This window comes from Bombyx mori, chromosome 6 (genome assembly GCF_030269925.1).
Source record: "Bombyx mori chromosome 6, ASM3026992v2".
NCBI classification, from domain to species: Eukaryota; Metazoa; Arthropoda; class Insecta; order Lepidoptera; family Bombycidae; genus Bombyx; species Bombyx mori.
This window is the reverse complement of record NC_085112.1, coordinates 12,907,318-12,924,424: the sequence shown is the minus strand read 5'-3', so window position 1 is coordinate 12,924,424 and position 17,107 is coordinate 12,907,318. Positions and strand designations below refer to the sequence as shown.

At 36.7% G+C, this 17,107-nt stretch overlaps 1 protein-coding gene across 3 annotated transcripts in view; it reads right to left on the bottom strand.

Annotated features, from left to right (window-relative positions):
- Positions 1-11,290, bottom strand: part of LOC105843000 (uncharacterized) — a 40,744-nt gene extending 29,454 nt beyond the window's left edge. For 2 of the 3 annotated variants that reach the window (XM_038011765.2, XM_021346206.3), the window contains exon 1: positions 11,164-11,290. In XM_038011765.2, coding sequence (XP_037867693.1) covers positions 11,164-11,182 — 19 coding nt within the window. In that variant the 5' untranslated portion in view covers positions 11,183-11,290. Of the gene's footprint in view, positions 1-11,098 lie in introns of all 3 variants that reach the window. The other variant, XM_038011764.2, reaches the window with a different exon arrangement.
- Positions 11,291-17,107: the final 5,817 nt, after the last annotated feature.

The following is a 17,107-nucleotide window of genomic DNA, read 5'->3' as shown; positions in this document are numbered from 1 at the left end:
ATCATCGTACAACACAAAATATTTGACAGATGCCTCACAACATTTTCAAGATAAGCTTGCATATATATATACAAGTTCCGAACAACAATATTCGGTGAAACTGGAAAGGCCTCTGGGCCACCAGTAATCCCTCATTCATTAAAAAAAACACTATTTTCGGACCGTCGGTCTACCGAGCAGAGTAGATCTTCCCTTCTTCGTAAAAACCTTAACCCTAAACAGTTTGAAATTGAAAATTCTTATTGGAATAACATTTGCTGAAAATCCGTTCCGTATATCTGAAACAATAGGCCGAGCCGCATAACAATACTATTTGGGATAAATATTCCAAATTGCAATCTGAATAACTAAGAAACATTATTGATAAAACCGATTAGTGTATTTTCCGCTCCAGAGGTCCACTGTGAAATATATGTAAGTTACTTTAATCATAGCTACAGACTTTTTCTCAACGATTGTATAGAAATATTTCAACCTCATAATAAAATTTCTTCGAAAGTTTCTGGACTCTATTGTTTGCGAATATCATTTTAGTACGGATAGGTACGGTATGAAAGGGACAAGAAATTTCAATTTCTAGACTATCAATTTTAGATCAACGATCCGGGGCGAATTGTATCATCGTAAATAGTGCCGCACATTAATTTATATAATATGAAAACCAAACCCAATATCAAGTTCTGAAATTCTATGTGAAATATGCGCGATCTGAAGCCGAGTATCAGTATTATCAGTTATCTTCAAATTTTATTGAATCGGAGTTCACAGTTGAATATTTAGCTTGAGATTACAATTTTGACTAATTAAAAGACAATCTCATGAAATTTAATTTAAAAAAAAAACTTTCAAAAACTCTGTACTAACTTTAAGATCCATCTCATGATAGGACGTATGTACACATGTACATACTTTCTAGCCTTTGGACCAACATCCAACTCAAAATATACCTTGTTCTTTAATCCGTATGTTCTAAGAGGAGTGCTCTGATAAGTTATGGAGGTGATTCCTCCTTCCTTTACTATAGCATCACCCACCCTCAGTATAAAGTTTATCTCTACAACCTGGAATGAGTTTCTCTCCGTGAACTTTCTTGAGCGCTGTGACATCTTTCAAATGAGGTTTTATAGGAAGTTTCAGAAGCGGTTACCTATATAACTGGAATTGCTGGTTTTGAAGACAAAAGGTACGGTATATTATGTTGTATTATGTATCTGCCTTCGAAGGGAGTAAAAAATCCGTGTGTTAGTGGAATATCTTTACTTGATGTGTTTGTTAATAGATTTACTTTCATTTTAAATCGATTTGTATGATAGCTCCACCCCTATTCTCCGAATATACTGGCTGTTACATGTATAGCGAACAAAACGATTAAAATTTTGCCTTCCGGCTGCCGAACCCTAAAAGGCACTTTCAAAGATGTTCTCGTTATGAATGAAAAAAAAAAACTTAGCCTATTCAAATTTTTTTATCTTTGTTCTTTGTCATTTCTTTCTTGTTGAAGGTTTTGATGCAAATACGTAATGGAAATAGCAGGATTTTACATAATCTGTATTTTAAACATGAGGTCAGTATAATATTCAAAGTGGAAGAGAAGCATTAGAGGCACTGACGCAATTATTCTTACTAGAGGTCCCGCAGTAGTCGAAATTCGACTATAATTAATTGGAAATGTAAGTTTGTACACTATTATGATTGTATTTTATACTTCTATAATCACAAATTTCGCCAAGACTACACACTATAAAAAATATTAACAAAGACAAACAATATTTAATCTCAATTTGACCACAGACGTCAAGAACAAAAGTTTGACAATAAATAGTATACATGCGTGTGTGCGTCAAATACATGGTATGTAGTTTGTGTAATATTTTCTTTATTGATTTAATGTATCTTTTATGCATAATTTTAAAATAATATTAGCATTGTGCACTTCTTCTCTGTATTCTCTATAAGTATGGAAAGTTTCATACTCCTCCGTCTGCGCAAATTTCGTAAAAAGGGATACAAAGTTTTTGCTTCACGTATTAATATATAGATTAAAAAGCGATTGTTGTCGTTAGGTAAAATTTCCAGTCTTTACAGCTGAATATATCTTCTTAGTTCCGCCATTGTTAGTAGGCAATGCCGTAAATGAGATCAGATAAGTTGATTGCTCTTTATTACTGAAGCGACGAAGAGCTCGACGAGGAAATTAACCCATAGACAACACACTGAGTTTCTCGCCGGATCTTCTCAGTGGGCCGTGTTTCCGATCCGGTAGTAGATTCTGCGAAGCACTGTTCTTGCTATGGTCAGTGTTAGCAACACTCCGGTTTGAGCCCCGTGAGCTCACCTACACGTCAAGGAGAAGCTGAAATAGACTCTCAAGGCTATCAGTGTAGGAATATACGACAAAGAGAAGATCTTCCACCGAGCGGGTGATATTGCTCGGTAGACCGACGGTCCGAATGTTGTTGTTCGGAACTTGTATATATGCGCTTTATCTTAAAAATGTCGTAAGCGAGATTCAGGCATCTGTCAATTATCTTGCGTTGTATGATGGCTACCCGCCACATCACTCCCCTCCGAGACTGGAGGTCGTGTCATTTTTTAGTTAGCGTTGTCCGTGCTGAGATTAGCTTGCAAGGGCCAGTGCTGCTCGAAGCCTGCGGTGAGTCGAGGCTGAGCTTGAATGCTGCGTGCGTGTCGCCAGTGCTGCTCGAAGTTTGCAGTGAGTCGAAACTGAGCTGAATGCTGCGTGATTGTCGCCAGTGCTGCTCGAAGTCTGTGATGAGTCGAGACTGAGCTTGAATGTTGCATGCGTGTCGTGCGTAGTCCATGTGATGCAGAGCTGCCACGCCGGAGATGTGTTACCCCAAGCGTTGATGATCCGGTCGTGGGCTGCGATGAACTGTAGCGGCGTGATGAGGCAGTGAAGTTGCGTGCCGTAGGACCAGGAAGCGCGGTGAGTTGGCTGCGATGGTCCTGTTGAGGCTGCGGTGCTGGCTTGCTGTGGGACGACTGTCAATGACGTTTTATTTGCGAGAATGCGGGGATTGTGGTAGCCGAAGTTCTTGATGCGCTGATGATGAATCAGAAGGTTGCGTGTTCAGATCACGTCGCAGGTCACCAGTTGTAGGAATATACGACAAAGAGAAGATCTTCCACCGAGCGGGTGATATTGCTCGGTAGACCGACGGTCCGAATGTTGTTGTTCGGAACTTGTATATATGCGCTTTATCTTAAAAATGTCGTAAGCGAGATTCAGGCATCTGTCAATTATCTTGCGTTGTATGATGGCTACCCGCCACAATCAGCATAGGTAGAAAAAAAGAAAAAAAAATGAAGTTATTGTGAGGTTAAGAATTGTAATAGGTACTTGTTCCGACGACAAATTAACAATAGGTAATACAGTTTACTTCCATTAGTTAATCATCATGTAAGCGACCCAACATCTACATCCAATTACATTCGCTTCGTATGTTATATATATGGCTTCGTATGTTTTTTTGCGGTAACAGGCAAACGCTGCCTTGTCCTCCTGTATCTATGTACATCGGACATGCGAGACTCGGTAGGCGAAGAGGGTAAAAGCCACGGCCCAAGGTCATAAAAATCAACGCAAGATAAACTTAGCCGATGACGCAACCTATCGATTCTGCATGAACTGAAATCTAGAAGAGCCGAATTAAGAGGATATACGTTATGTAATTCAAAAATAATCTTCGACAATGATTCTTGAAGATCCGGTGGTGTTATCAATGACCATGTTACCAATATTAGGTCTATGTTAGAACTATTTTGACCATTTGAATAAAATAAGTAAAAAATGTAATTATTTGTCAAGAATAAACAAAAAAAAAAAACAGAATTGAATATTTACTTAAAACACTTGCAAATATTAATGGCTCAATAAATCTTTAAGTGAAAACAGTATTGAATATTTACGGACACTGAAATATTAAAAGCTTAATAAAATACTAGATGGGTATTTTGAGCTTAAAAAAGAATTTGAAAAGTTACGTTTGCAATTTAGCAGTTTCACGAAAACTGAAGTATTATTGTGAGTTGTCGGAAAATAACCAACCGAATTGACAAGTGTTTGGCTTCTAATAATTAAAGTGCGCGCGCGTAAAGACAATTGTTTGTGTTTGGACTCTTTGTTTTTATTTGGCTTTCATATCGCTGTCTACATTAATGAAAAGCAAAATGTAGACAATATATATACAAACTGTCATTCAGGATTCCTTAAATTATTCTTCGATATTAAATGCATAAAATGTTTTTATAATTTTGGAAGAGAAAAAACTGCTCATATACGGATTCTTTTTCAGTTTCCGCGGGTTCATTTATTGGAGTCTTAAAATCGATATACTAAAATTTTAAAGTTAATTATTTAATGAAAACTTTTCATAAAATCAGTCGCTGATATATTCATCTACAAATTTGTAAAGCATACGTTTAAGTGAAGTGTATTTATTCACGACTGTCACTACATAGTATGTATGTATGTGCTGTATGGATTGGACACTATATGTGAAATCTACACATGTTTTTTTATTTGGCCTAAATTGGTAAACAGGTAAGAAGGATCAGAAATGTGGTGCTGGAGAAGGATGCTCCGTATATCTTGTACTGAGCAACGCACCAACGCCTCGATCCTAAAAGAACTAAATATCTCTCAAAGGTTGTCGTCAACGGTGCAATCCAGGATTCTTCGATATTTTGGACACGTATCGCGACGGCCAGCAGAGTCTATCGAGAAACTCATTGTTCAGGGTAAGGTCAATGGTAAGAGATCTCGTGGACGAATCCCCGTGCGCTGGACTGATCAGGTGAAATACCTTACTGGAACCCCGCCTAACGAGTGCGAGCGCCAAGCCTCAGTTCGCAAACTATGGAAAACATCTGTCAAGGCAAACAAGAATTTCACATGATCACGACTGCTCTGCCAAGAGCAACCGACTATGATGTAATTGGTAAACAAGCTGGGCTGCTATGATCATATCAGAGCGCATCGACATGACTGCTGACGCTGACGATGCTGACGCTTCCAGACGCTGCCAATCACTATGTCTAAATTTTACGGCAAATTGGCAAAGAATTTCAAATTCTTGATTAAAAAGAGCCTCTCCAGTATATTTAAAAAAAAAGTTAAGAAGACATCTAATAGTGGCGATCATACATCAGGTGGTAGGACCTCTTGTGAGTCCGCACGGGTAATTACCACCGCCCCGCCTATTTCTGCCGTGAAGCAGTAATGCGTTTCGGTTTGAGGGGTGGGGCAGCCGTTGTGACTGTATTGATACCTTGGAACTATATCTCAGGGTGTGTGACGCATTTGCGTTGTAGATGTCTATGGGTTCTAGTAACCACTTAACACCGGGTGGGCTGTGAGCTCGTCCACACATCTAAGCAATAAAAAAAAAAACCTTATACATAATATTATCGATAGAAAAAATTGCAGAAAAACAAGAAATCGTTCTATATTTATATGAATATGTTTATCACGGATGAGCCCTGAGATCAAACGTGGAACGTTACATATACATACATACATACATACATCAATATCAGTTTATTTTGGTATGAGATCAGAAATAATTTTGTATCGATTGGATTGAAGAACGGTTTTTGTTTTCATCACACTGCTTACGTTATTGGAATTATTGTTTTAATGGTGAGATCCTATTTTTATTGGCTCGATAGGCTTAAAAATATGCTGCTTTGCTGCTCGTAGCTTAAGACGAAAAGAGTGGTGTGGAAGACGCCGGTGAGAGCTATTAAATTCTTAGATTTTTTTATTGTCTTTATAGACAGACGAATATACGGCCCATCTGGCGGTGAGTGGTTACCGTTGCTCATCAATGTCAGCAATGCCAGGGGCATAACCAAATCGCTGCCTACAGTTGAGTACACTCCGTAAATCTTGTTTGAGAAGGACATGTCGTGAGATAAGCACAACGTGAACGGAGATAAGGGTCCAACATACCCCAACGCCTTTTTAATTGCGAGCCTAGTTCAGTAGTTTTAAGAGCTATTTTAGTTTGACCAACCGTTCTAGGAATCCCGCTTATTTTTTGCTAGAGTCGTTGTCTGAATCGATGACGCAAATGTATAATATAATGTATGTGACTGGATATAACGTTTTGATAAGTTTGCAGTCTTTTAACCCGTAATGAAAAGCGAAGTTAGCTGCGGAAGGCATTACCGTTATGATTGAATCGATTTTGAAGATGTTGCGTATCAAAAAAAAATAATTACAGATTCAGTCTAGTCTTGATAAACGCTTTTAATAGACTTCGGACAAACATGAGTCTACTATCCTAGTAAATTGTTTCGAAAACGTTCCTACAAAATAAATATCGTATTCCACATCCACCACTCTTAAATATTATATTTATTATAGACTAGCTAGCCCGGCAGACTTCGTAGTGCCTTAATAGATAAATAAAAGACTTAAAATTTTGTATAAAATAATCTTAAAACAAACAAAATGAATCCGTCCGACGGGGTACACATCCAAGGAAAAACAAAATTATTATTTGTATTTAATTCCGAGCATTTTCATATTTATGTACCTTTTAAACCTTTTCTGGACTTCCACAAATAATTCAAGACCAAAATCAGCCAAATCGGTCTATTCTCGAGTTTTAGCGAGACTAACGAACAGCAATTCATTTATATATAGACTAGACCAGACTACAATAAATAAATAAGTTTTAATATACATAATTTACGACGTAATTGTATTCTGTTCAATCCTTCGTGAAAACAAAGCCGACTATTTAAATTTCGCTGCAATATTGGGTAGTAAAGTTTAATTTTACGAGCATATTTTTGCTTTTTTTGCGGGTGGCGATTGAAAGAAACTGCAAGATGCATGTCGTTACCGATCTTGAGACATGAAGTCGTATGTTGAAACTCAAATGTCTAATGAATGTATCATGCAAGACAGGAATAGATAGGATATACCTACAAATTGGTAGTAATAAATTTATCTGTTGATAAAGTTTTAGGTAAGTACTTCCTTAGAAAAATATGTTTCTGTCTACGGCATTTGAGGCCCGGCATTGTCGTGATTATACGAGTGTATCGGGTATCTTATCTTTTAGGCTGTAATGACTTTATTAATAAATAATCAGATGGTACGGAGATGCGATCTCGGTCACTGAGAGCTACTATTTACGCGTTTTTCGACCTTGGTAATTACCGCCTTGCTTTCGTAACGAGTCCTCGCCAATAAATATCTCCGGTTAGAGGTTTTCCGAAATAATCATGATCTTCGTAATTTACATTGATATGCCATAATCGTCGCGCAATGCCAAGTAAACTGTAAATCTATTTCCTTGCAAACGCTAATACTGGGTTGGGCACAACATTGAACAAGCTAAACAACAATTTTATAGAGAGAGAGAGAGAGAGAGAGAGAGAGAGAGAGAGAGAGAGAGAGTATTCTTTAATGTAGGTACACCAAAAAACAAATAAACAGTGCGATACATTAAACACAAAAAAGTACAATTGGCGGTCTTATCGCTAAGAGCGATCTCTTCCAGACCGCCATCAGGTGGACAAGAATCATTTGGAAACGAACTACGCGCGGTGTATCATTCCAGTGAAATACATTGATTTGATTTGATTTGATTTATACTATAATAACAATTATAAAAAAAAAAAAGAAAAATAATTAATTTTATAGTGTTTAATTAACGTTGTAACCAACTAATTTCGTTGTAACGTTAATGGGCTTTCCATTCCACCTTTACGATTCCAACCTTTGTGATTTCTGCTGTAAAATTTACGTGTTCGGGAAATAGCGTCCGGATTCGTGATCTGTGTTTGGTTCTTAACGTTCTTTTGAATGTTTATAGGCTGTTCCGATATTCCGTTTTGTGTTTTATTGACAGAATAACGACGCTGGCAGTTTTAGAATTGTCTTGCTTTTCAGACAATGCCATTTTATTTGATCCTAGAGGTTTATGTTAGGTTTATTTAACGTGTTATAAGCTTTTTCGGACATAGAAGCTCATGATTATGGGTCACATAGAAGGCAAGTGCCCCATGGGCAGAACACCAGCCAGATGGTCCGATTTGGTCAAGAAAGCCATGACCGAACACTATGGAGGAAAGTCACTCGTGGTCGCGATCCTCAGCAGTGAGGGAACGATGAAGAAGAAGAAGAGGTTTATAATTGATTCAGAACGAATACTTAATAATTCGTATTTGGAAGCTTTTTATATATTAGGTACACTATTACGCGGCAAGAAAAGGTCGTGATATTTGTACGCAAACTTATCTTGAAAATGTCGTTAGTAATCTTGTGGTCTATGATAGCTACCATCACATACTAAAATTTCAATAGCGCTAAACATATGTTTTTTATGAAAGAAAGAATGTTATCCCCAATCGAAAGTCTCCGAATATGAATTGAAGAGATCGAGAGTGGAGAACACGATTTGTTAGCAGAGCGGATCAGATTCGTTCGCAAAATTGTAGTCTTCGGTCCGCGTGACGAACAATGGAACTACTTGGGTCAAACAAGCAGGACTTTTGATACACTACTGGCATTATTGGAATGAACTCCCTTCTACGATGCTTCCCCACCGCTATGACATGTCGTTCTTCAAACGAAACTTGTGGAGATTACTTAACGGTAGGACGTGGCTTGCATCCCACTGAGTTTCTCGCCGGATTTTCTCAGTGGGTTACCTTTCCGATCCGGTGGTAGATTCAGCGAAGCACAGCTCTTGTTAGGGCCAGTGTTAGCAACACTTCGGTTTGAGCCCCGTGAGCTCACCTACATGTTAGGGTGAAGCTGAAATAGCCTCTCAAGGCTATCAGCATAGGTAGGAAAAAAAGGCGGCTTGTCTCTTCCTCTGGCTTTGCATCCTTCATGAACGGTAACCACTCACCATCAGTTAGGCCGTATGCTCGTCTGCGTACTCGGACAATAAACTAAAATAAATGTTGATTAGTACACTTAAGGAGAATCCTGAGCTTAGTACTAGACTATATATCAGTTTTATTATTATTTTTCATCTAGACGGGTGAAGTAGGTCATGGCCTATTTAATCCAATGCTACTGGAATCCTTAGCCATTATAAAATGAACTTCGCTACTCTTCCTGAGATATCAAGTTGAAGTACATTTTTTATTGTGTTATAGCTTCTTATTGTATTACATTCAAAGCTGAACGCATGACCGATTCGCGGCAGAATATAGGCGGAAAGGCGAAGGAAAATGCCTCTTATATTTGCTTATAATAATGTCGTGTTTTGACGTATACCGGAGACATCAAAGGACGCCCAGATTGACAATTGTTTTTTGTTGTTGTTGTTGTTGTTGTCCTAGGGTACCCCACTGGTACGTAGTGTCCTCACAAGTTGTCTCCACTTGTAATGTGTAATAGTTAAAAATTATTAATAAACGCGGTGATCGTGTCTGTTCTTGTCAACTGGGGAATGCTCTGAGGAATTATTTGAGATGATCCCTTCATCTCGTTTTTATCATCGCACCTCCCGCCATCGGAGCAGAGTTCATCCATATTACCTGGAACCACTGCGTTCATCGACAGTGCGTTTCCAGAGGCCTTTTTTGCCACGTACCATCCGGCTGTGGAATGAGCTCCCCTCCAGGGTGTTTCCCGAGCGCTATGACATGTCCTTCTTCAAAAGAGGCTTGTGGAGAGTATTAAGCGGTAGACAGCGGCTTGGCTCTGCCCCTGGCATTGCTGAAGTCCATGGGCAACGGGAACCACTCACCATCAGGTGGGCCGTATGCTCGTGTGCCTACAAGGGCAAAAAAACTAGGTACTTAACCGACATCTTTTTTTTTTTTACCTAACCGAAACGGTTTTTATATTGTTAGTGCTTTTAATGACTTTCACAAGTATTAAACATGACAACATATTATGTTAAAAAAAGCGATTTGATTTCGCTGTTAAAACAGATACGAAAGACGTTGTCGTAGTAAAATAAAAAAAAAGTAATCTATACTAATATATAAATCTACAGTGGTTTTTACGGATGTTCCGTTATAACTAATGAACCGTGCATCCGATTGACTTGAACCTTTGTATCCATGTGGAAAATACATGTACTTAATGGATAGCCTAATATTTATAGAGTGTTGGACTCCCTACACCAGCTGCGGGGACGTTAATGATGAGAATCTTTGTGGGGGTGAGAAATAATAATGTTAATTTTAAATCCCCAGCGAAGCGGACGGGTACAACTAGTTGTCTATATTTTAAAGATATACATAATTGTGTTTCGAAAATTTCAAATAGTTTACAAGCTCTTCGTCAAGGTTTAAAGAAGTCAAAATCTATAAAGAAAAATTCAGAATGTCTCATATAAATTCAGTTAAAATCACTACAAAGATATTAAAGACTGTATAGATCTCTTTTTATTAAAAACAAAAATAAAAGCGACCATTTATTTGGATACTTTGAAACGATGGAAATCTTACGTCAGTAACAAAAGATTTTGATTATTCGTATTGATTCAGCCGTAGGCATCGTGTTTCCACCTTAAAACATTACTTGTATTTATTTTGACAAAACGTTTACAGGTTTTATTTGAACTAGAAATTGTGGAAATGAAAGGAAATTTAAAAAGAATACACTCACTCAAGTTAACAATTTTTTTAGCGCATTTTAACGCGGACATTTAGATGAAGAAATTTTCTAGAAGCCTTAAATTCAAATGTTTCTTTCAAGTAAGCTTTAAACGGAAGAATAAAAATGATAAATCCAAATTAATTTACATATAGTGCTTTTTAAACAAAAACATATGGCATAGGCATAGGTGAACCTATATGGCTCTCGTGGGCTGATATGGTTACGGGAGCTTATGAACATTAACACACATGAGGTCGAAGCCCCAAATTGAATTGTAAAGGGCCATCTTATCACGATCATGTCAGCTTTTTTTTAAAGCTTAGCTTAGCTTTTAACGCCGAACTCGCGTTTGATTCGTTGTAAAATTTAGCGTACATTGCGTGCTACGACAAAACAAAATTACTACTAATTCCTGGTGAATTATTTTGTTACAAGCACACATCTATATATATTTTATAAAAATGCTTTGGTTAATATCAAAACATTAATCCTTACCGGGCATCGAAAGTTAGCAATCCTGTTAGAAAACTAGACGTAACACATTTTTGTTAGCTTCTTACCTAATCCACAAAAACTCATATTGTACTAGAATTCACAAAAAAAAAACAATAAAAAAACATCGATAAGTTCACAACGAAAGTTACGGAAGACGGGACGTGTGCTTGCCTCGACCGCGAACGGAGACTGAAAGCTGAGCTTTCGAAAGCTGCCTGAGTCGGAGGCTCGGTGAAATGAGCGGTCATTTTTTAGATTCATATCGTTTTTCTTCTCAATGATAACGGTAATGATAGCGAAAAAAAATGCGTGTTAAAGAGATTAGTTTTTTTGACGTGACAACGTCTTATAATTCGATGGAGCCGGCTGCATGCACGGAAAAACATGACTCATGCGGCGTTACCTCGCTCTGAGGCGTTCCATTTAAGGCCTGAAGTGCAAGCGAGAGCGCGCAACGAGCGAATAAGAGGCACATTGTAAAAAAAAATTGACATAATTGTATTTATGCGTACAAACAAATGTAACTTGATCAATTCAATAGTGATTTCCATTTACTTCCTTCTCTATATCCATACAAAATATCTATTAATCAAATAAATAAATAAAAATCTTTTGAAAAATGAAACCATTCCATCAGTATTTTCTTATGACGTTGTCACTTCAACTATCGTCAGTAAACCGACTTTACAGACAACCGATTTAAAAAAAAAATCATTGTTGCATAATGATTTAAAAAAAAACCTGCTAACAGGATGTGTTTTTGGATCTCAGGGGCAGGACCACCCTATAGTTGTCGAAGTGATTTTAATTATGTTTACGAGTCGCAAAAATCGAAGAAAATACATTTTTTTTGTTTATTTTCAATGAGTTTGAAACTTTGAATACCCAGAAACGAATTAAAGTTTCCTTTTTGACGTCACACAGAAGCGACACTAGTGCAACGTAGATATAGAGCTTCGCATATTTCGGAATGTACAAAACGACCGCTAGAAATTGGTCCGGCTTTTATATCCGGTTTTAGCCGGATTTAAACCGAAATTTTGTTTGTTATTAAATGTTTCAGTCGAAGATCTGATATGTATGTGCAAGATTCGTTTGTATGAATACATTTGATTGAATATTTTACATCTTAATACGAGGAATGTAAAGCAGAACATTGTTAGTATATTAAATTTCATTAAGAACACCTTAAATCATATTATTTGGAGCCCATAGACATCTACAACGTAAATTGCGCCACCCACCTTGAGATATAAGTTCTAAGGTCTCAAGTATAGTTACAACGGCTGCCCCACCCTTCAAACCGAAACGCATTACTACTTCACGGCAGAAATACGCAGGGCGGTGGTACCTACCCGTGCGGACTCACTAGAGGTCCTACCACTAGTAATGCCTGGTCAACCAGGTCTGGTAAGGTCGTTCCAATCACTTTATTCGACTTTGAATCAGGTTCGATTTTTTTAGGTTCAATGTAAATGGTGAGACGATTTCAATGTCCACACGGTAATACATGTTTAACGCAGTTTATAGACATCAGAACATGAATGCCACTTATCTTGAGACACACAGGCGAGAACACAGTGCGCCCAATGATAGTCGTAAGTCACGTTCCACAAAGTGTCTTGGGAAATTAAACTTTATCAGTACGTAATAAGTTAGAGTAGTAGGAAATTAAGTTTGACGTATTTGTGGTTCATATGTATCACGCGTGTCTCGTAGAGAGGCTAAATGTGTTCATTACGATAGTTCGTTTGGAAGCCTGTTGACTAGCATTGCCTTTGTAGGCAGGGAAGCATACGGTTCATCTGATTATGAGTGGTAACTGTTGCTCATTGAAGTCAGCAATGCCAGGAGGATAGCCAAGCCGCTGCCTATTGCCCAGTAATTTCTGCTAGCCTCGTTTGAAGAAGGACATATTGTCATAGCGCTCAGGAAACACCGTGGAGGGGAGTTCATTTTAGAGCCAGATAATTTGGTACACTGTGAATGGACACATCGGTTCTAAATAGTATGGATGGATTGTGCTCTGATGGTGAGAGCTGTAATGGTAAAAAGGAGATGAAGGATTCATCTCGAACAATTCCACAAAGCACTCTCAGCCCCTTTATGACAAAAGAGTTTTTTTTCGCAGTGGATACAAACTATTCCTATATTACACCTCTTTTATACAGTTTTCTTCTTCTTCTCAGTCGTGTCACTCTTGACAGAGTGGTCGTGATCGTCATGTAGTGTTGGAAGGGGTATTATTATTATTATTATTATTATTATTGTAAATAAAATACATATACAGTTAGTATATTTATTTTATTTACAATTACATTTACTAAAACTTTCATACATCAAGCATTTTCTGGTGTTTATGCGAGACGTAGACATTATTAAAAATACTTTTTATACACATTCTTTCAGACTATATTTAAATATAATTAAAAAAGAAATGACAAGAAAAACAAGGGATTAAAAAAAATTGGATTTAATTAAATTGTTATACGGCTATAAGAAAACATAAGTTATAAGCTTTCAACACAAAAGCTTTTCAGGATTGCAAGTATACTTTTGATTCGTTCAGCTTATGGTACAGAAGATAAAACCGAATAGGTCCGGGCGTTATCGAAACGATATTTATATGCGACGATACGATTTTAGTCGAGAAAATTTGTATTTTAAAACAGATATTGTGTCTGCTTATTATGTTGGGTAGAATTTGATAGACTCGGTGGCGCAGTAGTTAGCGGCCCTGACTTGTAGCGTAAGGGTCGTGGATTCGGTTCCCACATCAGGCAAACTATGAACAGAACAGAATTATTTGCTCTGTGTACGGGTGTATATTATCTATATATGTATATATAAATGTACATATATAAGTATGTTGATTAGTCTCTGGTAATAACACGAAGAATCCTAAATTGGAGCCGGACGACCGTGCGTGGTTTGTTCCCAGTTATTTATTTATAAAATTTACATATTATTGTGGTAAATTTGCTTTGTTATATTTTGTATTGCCGTAGATGGGTTGACCGCCTGCTTAATGATAAGGGAATATTCAAGTTCCTATGGTTCACGATTTTAAAATCGCCACTTCGAGGCTCGAGGTCAGAGGAATTGATGGCATTCTAATAACGTCTATCCTGAAGACTAACAAATGTTGAGTATTTTATCAAGTGATTAATTGTTTTTGTAGACGACACAATTTGAATGTGTCATCATCTACAGACCTGAGAACAAATGTTTCAACAATAGTGGTCCCACCTTTCAAGTTAAGTAGCGTAACAATTTTGCACCAAGGCAAGGCCTCTAATGAGGAAGATGGGCAAAAAGTACTAATTAATTTCTATTTTACTCACCTTCTGATACGGAGTCATTCTGCATTCCGATTTCAGCATGTGGGCTCGTGATCTCGCCTAGCGATCAATTAATATGTTTGATGTTGAGTAATAATCGTTGACTGTAAAAAGCCTCTCGCAAAAAATACGAATAAGACACAAAGAACGCAGATACGTTTAGAAAGACCATTGGCGATGTGAGGTTAACCCCGACCCCTGACTTTAGAATCTAGACGTGATGTCTGCAAAAGGTTTTGTTGTTAACATTTATTCAATATCTTGGTTCCATTTCAAAAACTCTTTCGATGTTTCGTTGAAATTTATTTAGAAGGAACTTCGAATTTTTTTGTTTGAGTAAAATTTAAGTTTTAATTTTAAAGGTCCGTTGCCTAATAGGCAAGATAATCGGTGTACATAATCTTGTCCTTGCATTTGTAACTGCATGCGTTGGTCTGATATAAATATCTACAATTCGATTCGAGCAATTTGATTCTATTGAGAGTTTTAAAGCATCGGGGCGAGTTAGAAAAGTGTTGAAATCAGGAAAATCGTGCTTCTTGGTGGTGGTAATTCTTCGTAGGGCGTCTTTGAAGCCAGCACCTATTTTTGATTGTAAAGCAATAGGTCCGGTTTGCAAGGGGCAGCCGTTGTACTTTAGAACTGAGACTTAGAATCATATCTGAAAATGGGTGGTGGCATTTATGATATTGGTGTATATTGGTTACCAGAACCACTTAACACCAGGTGGTTTGTGACCTTCTTAACCGATCTAGGCAATAAACAGAACTTATTGTAGTAGGCTGCTGCGAAATAATGATGCTTTATTTATGGTTTGATCAGATAGTCGATATACAACGAAATTAAGACTATTATTATTATAGATTACTTGTTTTATAACCTAAGAATCTAAGAACGGCTGGAATACGACCAGGGTTTACGAGTACATAATCTTGAAGGCGTTTTTGAGCAAATTCCATTTTTATACATTAAGCTTATTTAGTAATAGTGTAATATCATAAAATAGAGTGGCAAAATGTTGAGGTCAACACGTTTTCATTTCGACTCTACGTTTTATCTTATCGTATCAATCACGTTTAGATGGGGAAATTCGGCGAATCATTGCAAACCTCACTTCAGTCCTAAAAGCACCCTTGGGGAATGATCCATGTCGGGGCATCGTGTTTTTAATACGCTTTTATTATTATAGCTTCAGACTTATGTATGTTAGTATGTAACGGAATCTTTGAACATGATTTTGACGCCCTTCAAAACGTCGGATTAACTCGAAATTTGGCGTGCTTATTAAGGACCGATAACAATTCAACTAAAAAATGAAAAATAAATAATAGTTCATAAAAACAAAAAAAATGCTCTTTTATAGAAAATCCAACTAAATCTGGTATCAGTAGTTATAAATATTTTATGAACAGATATGAGTAGAAGGGTTATTTTGATAATATCCTGAAAAGCAAGCACCCCACGCTTTTTTACAATAAAATAATTTTTTCTTACACTATTTTTAATTCAAATTTATTTTCTATTTTTTAGTGAGATTTTTTACAAAAGCCTATTTTTTTTGTTTTTTTAAACTATTATTTGTTTAAAAGGACTCTTCTTATACTTGAAATGGCGATTTACTACGGCGGGACGTTGCTATCAAATCAATTATGAATAATGAATGCCGAAAAATAATCCGTATTAGAGAAGGATTATTAATATTATTATCTAAGAGGAATTTTCTAGTAGGGTTCGTATTTCGAAGTTCTCGTGGCTTAAAGGTTAAGACGCCCGGTGCATCCATACTGAGCGATACAGCTGCGCCGGTGTTCAAATTGCGTATGCAAGTCCCAACCTCTACTACGGAAACACGTGCTTGACCTACATTGAAAAAAACAGTGAATGAAGAAAAACAAAAATGCGACTTAAATTATTTTTTTACACTAAATGTGCGTTATTAATACGCTTTTATTAGCTTCAGACGTATGTATGTCAGTATGTATGCTTGTAACGGAATCTTTGAACATGATTTTGACCCCTTCAAAACGTTGGAATAATTTTGGTATACTTATTAAGGACCGATGACAATTCAATATTTAAAAAAAAGTTGAAAAACAAAATTGAAAAAATTGAAATTCAACTAAAAAATAAAAAAATTATTATGGCTTAAAAAAGGTACGAAAATACGCTTTTATAGAAAATCCAACTAAAAAATAGAAAATAAATTTTAACAAATTTGAATTAAAAAAAAAATGTAAGAAAAAATGATTTTATTGTAAAAAAAGCGTGGGGTGCATTGTATCAGTAGTTATAAATATTTTATGAACAGATATGAGTAGAAGGATTATTTTGATACTATCCTGAAAAACACCCCACGCTTTTTTACAATAAAATCATTTTTCCTTACACTATTTTTAATTCAAATTCATTAAAATTTATTTTCTATTTTTTAGTTGGATTTTCTAGAAAAGCGTGTTTTGGTAGTTTTTTTAAACTATTATTTATTTTATGAATACACCGATACGTGTATCCGCTGCGGGCGCACGAGCTAAAATGACCAATACAAGTGTGTTTACTTTGAGTTAGTAATTTAATGCTTTATGAATGGGATCTTTGCTTACTGTGGTTTTCAACTAAAATGGGACTAATGGGACGTTAGGGTTATAAATGTCACGATTTCTTAGTACAC